Consider the following 4,303-nt stretch of genomic DNA (forward strand, 5'->3'; position numbering starts at 1 on the left):
ATTCGACCTCGAACTTTCTGGGTAGGCCTTTGCGCTCGTCGTCGATGTTGAAGAGCTCCGAGAGAGTGTTCCGAGCCCTAACGTCGCAGGACTTGCGTCGAGTCGAGTATGGAAGGTTGTTGGCTGATAAATCTAGTCCTTGGCCGGAGCTAGGACTTGCGCTGAGTCGGGTCTGGAGAGTTGTTGGCATGATTTGCTGCGTCGGAGCTCTTACCCGAAATGTGGGTTCCGGGTTGGGGTTTCGGGGTGAGCGGCGGAGTCGAGACCGGCTAGGCGTTCGCGGAGGCATGGGGCGCAGAAACCGATGATGAGGCTGGCAGGGTGGCGGTGACAGGTAGAGAGGCGGTGGGTTTGGGCTTGGGCTTGGGCTTGGGCTTGGGCTTGTCGGGACAGGGCTACGATTGGAGGTTTGCGGTGGTGGTGGTCAGTGGGTGCATGTGGAGGGTGGCAGACTTGGGGAGGGGGAGGGAGGAGGGTGTGGGCTGCGAGTTGCTGGCCAGAAAGGGGGAGGGAGGCGAAGAGAGAAGGGTTGAGGGTGAAGTTGCTGGGTTCTCAGCCATTTTTTTTTTTAATTTTTTAATTTTGTGTTTATTTTTTATATTTTGTATCATTTTTTAAACTCTAATTAGGTTTTTTACTTAATTTTTATCCACCTGTCTATTTTTAAATGCCAAGTGAATGTGCCACATCAGCACCACATTATTAGTTAACGGTTAGACTAACGGTCAGACTAACGGAGGTATTCAATTGACAAAAAACATAAGTTGATGTACCCTAATGAAAGTTTTTAAACTTGAGGTACCCAATTGATAAGTGATGTATAGTTGAGGTATATATATGTAATTAACCCTTATTTTTTGGACTTGGTTCGTGGAGTCTGACAAAGGAATTCATGGGCATTCATCTGACAAGAATAGTTTTCAAAGCTGGTGGCAACTCACGTGCCTTGCAACGTTGATATTTATAATGACTAACGAGCAGGGTACTTGCTTGAGTACTCATAATTGGAGATTGTACATGTGGTACCCACTTTAAAGGGACACATTCATCAACATGACATTCCTGTCCCTACCCACCCAAACCCTATTTGTCTTCTCCATTTGTTCCCAAACAACACCTCTTTTGGCTGCAAACACTCCCTACCATCTCCCAAGTCCCAAACCCAACTCCTACTTTCTATCAACTATGACTCTATGAGATATGATATTATCTCAACCCCACGCCCACGCCCACGCCCACGCCCACGCCCACGCCTCCTCATCCAACCAATGCAATGCCTTTTGAATTTGAAATATTGAATTCAATGTATATATAATTCGAAAATGAAATCATTCAAAATGTCAAAAGCCACCTCTTTCTCTAATCAAATATGTCTTCATTTTATTTTACCAAATCAAATTGCTCTCCATACATGTTACATCAGAACCCAATGGCTAATTCAATTCAATATCATACCTTCGACCAAAAATCAATTCTTCATCTTTTTCTTTTATTAAATAAAATCAATTCTTCATCATAACATTAATAACAATAGTTCCTTTCATAATTCATCAACAACCGAAAAGATATATCCTTGTATTTTGATTTTAGACCATATTCCAATAAAAAAGCAAAAGAAAAAAATAAAATGAAAAAGAGGGACTTTCGATCCACCAGCTAATAAAGCCATGCATCCTCTTTTTCTTAATTTCTTAGACCTTACGAATATTGTTCTTTTTTCCTGGCTGATTGATGATTCTATCACTACAAAAATGAAGAAATAAATAAACAGATAGGATTTTGAAAAAGGGGAAAAGAGAAAAAAAAAAAAAAACCAAATAATCCCCATAACATGAAGCTAGCAACCCCCAAATAAAAACAAACACCTATTGTTCATTTTTCTACTAGTTTTGTCTATATATGTACACAACACAACCCACCAAATCAAACCCAGTTTGGAAGCTGAACTCTATGTCTGATAATGAATCTCTTGATGATCATGAAGCAGCAGAAGGCTGGTGGGATTGGGGTTGAGAAAATGGATAGAACCTGGGTCTATTATTGAGGGGGAACCCTTGGACTGTTTTTGTTGATGAGTCAATATTGATATTGGTCATCTTGGCAGCGGCGGCGGTGGTGGTGGCAGTGTCGGTGTTGGTGGTGGCTATGCGCTCACAGGAGGGGCACATGGTGAGAGTGGTGGCTGGTGATTGCATGTAGAATGGATTTGAATTACAAGTCTTTAAAGCTCTCAACTCTTGAAGCTCTTTGTGTAGCCTTCTGTTCTCCTCCGTCAGTGTCTCGCAGCATCTCTTGAGGAACTCACAGTCCACCTCCGTTTGCTTCAACTTGGTCCTTGCTCTTCTATTCTGAAACCAAACTTCTACTTGTCTTGCGCGCAGATTAAGCTGCTTTGCCAATGCTTGCTTTTGCTTCTGCATCATCAATTAATATCACAAACAAATTAAATTTACAAGGTTTTTCGGTACAGTACGTAGTTGTCTTAGAGCTTTCGTTCAAATCCCCTAATTCTCTCTATTTCTGTCTATTATTATATGTTTACTCTACACTGTTGAAAAAATGTATTAGCTTAACAAACATTCTTGACTCATTATCTGACACCTTAAATTTTAAGAGTAATTATTCAATAATTAAAATCAATAAACATTTAAGTGAATCTAGCCTTTAAATTTATTGTCCGTCAATTTAAGTTCGCCACAAGCGAACACTTTTGATATACAGCATATTAGCAAAAGACTTTAGTATACTTATCAATATTTAGATAAAGAGATGTTTGTTTTCGTTATCAAAATACTAGATTTAAATCATTGATTAATTAAGTTAAATTTTTTAAAAAGTAAAGTTTGAGATTCACGTAAATTTTTGTATGTGACCATAAAGATTCACAGTTTGATTAACATTAAAGAATTAAATTTTCGGTAGTGTTAGGGATTCTAACTTTTTTTTTTTTTTTCTTTCTCAAATTATATGAGATTTATACATTGAATAATAAAAAATAAAAAATAAAATCTGAAAAAGAAAATGAAGTAAAGTAATTGAAACAGAAGTAAGTTGAGAGCCTTATCATTTTCCTTAAATTATATATCTAAGATTGTAAAGTTTAATTAAGTAGATAAATGTTACTTACGGGATTGAGAGTATTGTGTTGTTTAAAGGTTTCTTCAAGAAAAGCAGACTGTTCCTTAGAGAGCCTGAGCTTCTTCCTGCAGGTGTTTCCATTAATGTCGACATCCTCATCGCTGAGTCTACAATAAGCCCTTTCACCTTCGCCTTCGCCTTCCGAGTGATCCCTTTTGTAGCCGCACAGCGACCCACCACCGCCCCTGTAATTAATATTGCTGCTGCTATATAACCCAATTTCCATCTGATGAAACGACGACGCACCACTGTTTGTCGGCGATGACGACACCGCCGCCGCCACTTGCTCCACCTCCTCCACCGCCACCGTCTGTGATGAGCACCCTATACATAATAATACCCACAGAAAAATAAATAAATAAAATCGCAAGAATATAGAAAAGGGTAAAATGGGATATTAATATGCATGTGGGTTTGTATTGGATTTGGACTCACCGTTTAGAGAAGGAGGCCAAGGGAAGCCATGGCTGCGAGGGACGGGAGTGTGAGGGAGAAGATCAAGTTGGACTGGTACTTGTTTGGAAGCACTACCACTACCAAAACCACTACCACTACTACTTTGATGATCATTTTGATCAACATGGAGGACTTGATGATCATCATGATCTTGTTTTTGTGGTTGATCTCTGCTAGGACTACTAGTACTACTACTAGCACTTGGACCGATTGATAACCCCATGCAAAACGCTGTAGTTTTGGATGAGGGCTTCTCTGCAGAGATCAACCCAAAAAGGTCTGGAGCCTGATCTCCTATGCTCAAACACAGCTCCATCTTTCATATACTCAATACAAAGAAATTAAGAACGAGAGATCGAGAAGGGAAGGGAAAGAAAAGGAAGGCTTGAATTGAATGGAGGGTTTTGGAACTTTGGGCTGAAAGCAAAGCACTAGAAAGAGTCTTTATAGAGACTATAAATAAATTAATTCGATCTGTCAAACGCAGACCCAACAGTCTCTTTTTTCTTTCTTTAATTTCTTAATTTTCATTCTTGTTTTCTAATTCTGGAATATTTATTTAATATAATAATAGTAAATTAATAATTGGGCGTTGTGGGAAAAGCAGTTTGACCGACAAGTCTTTACTGAGGTTGACAAACACACGTGAAAGCCAATTTTTATTAGATTTTAGGAGGGAGGGTGGAGAAAGGAAGAAGCAAGCAACAGA

General features: G+C 39.3%; 1 protein-coding gene across 1 annotated transcript; it reads right to left on the reverse strand.

Moving 5' to 3' along the window:
• Window positions 1–1,597: 1,597 nt before the first annotated feature.
• On the reverse strand, window positions 1,598–4,003 carry LOC147292234 (homeobox-leucine zipper protein HAT9-like). Its single transcript, XM_086237267.1, has 3 exons — window positions 3,574–4,003; window positions 3,128–3,462; window positions 1,598–2,414 (listed from the first exon to the last, which is right to left on the reverse strand). Exons 1-3 carry the CDS (start codon window positions 3,908–3,910, stop codon window positions 1,977–1,979), a joined length of 1,110 nt encoding a protein of 369 aa, XP_086093393.1. The 5' UTR covers window positions 3,911–4,003; the 3' UTR covers window positions 1,598–1,976.
• Window positions 4,004–4,303: the final 300 nt, after the last annotated feature.

This window comes from Dryas octopetala, chromosome 3 (genome assembly GCF_963921425.1).
Source record: "Dryas octopetala chromosome 3, drDryOcto1.1, whole genome shotgun sequence".
Lineage (NCBI taxonomy): Eukaryota > Viridiplantae > Streptophyta > Magnoliopsida > Rosales > Rosaceae > Dryas > Dryas octopetala.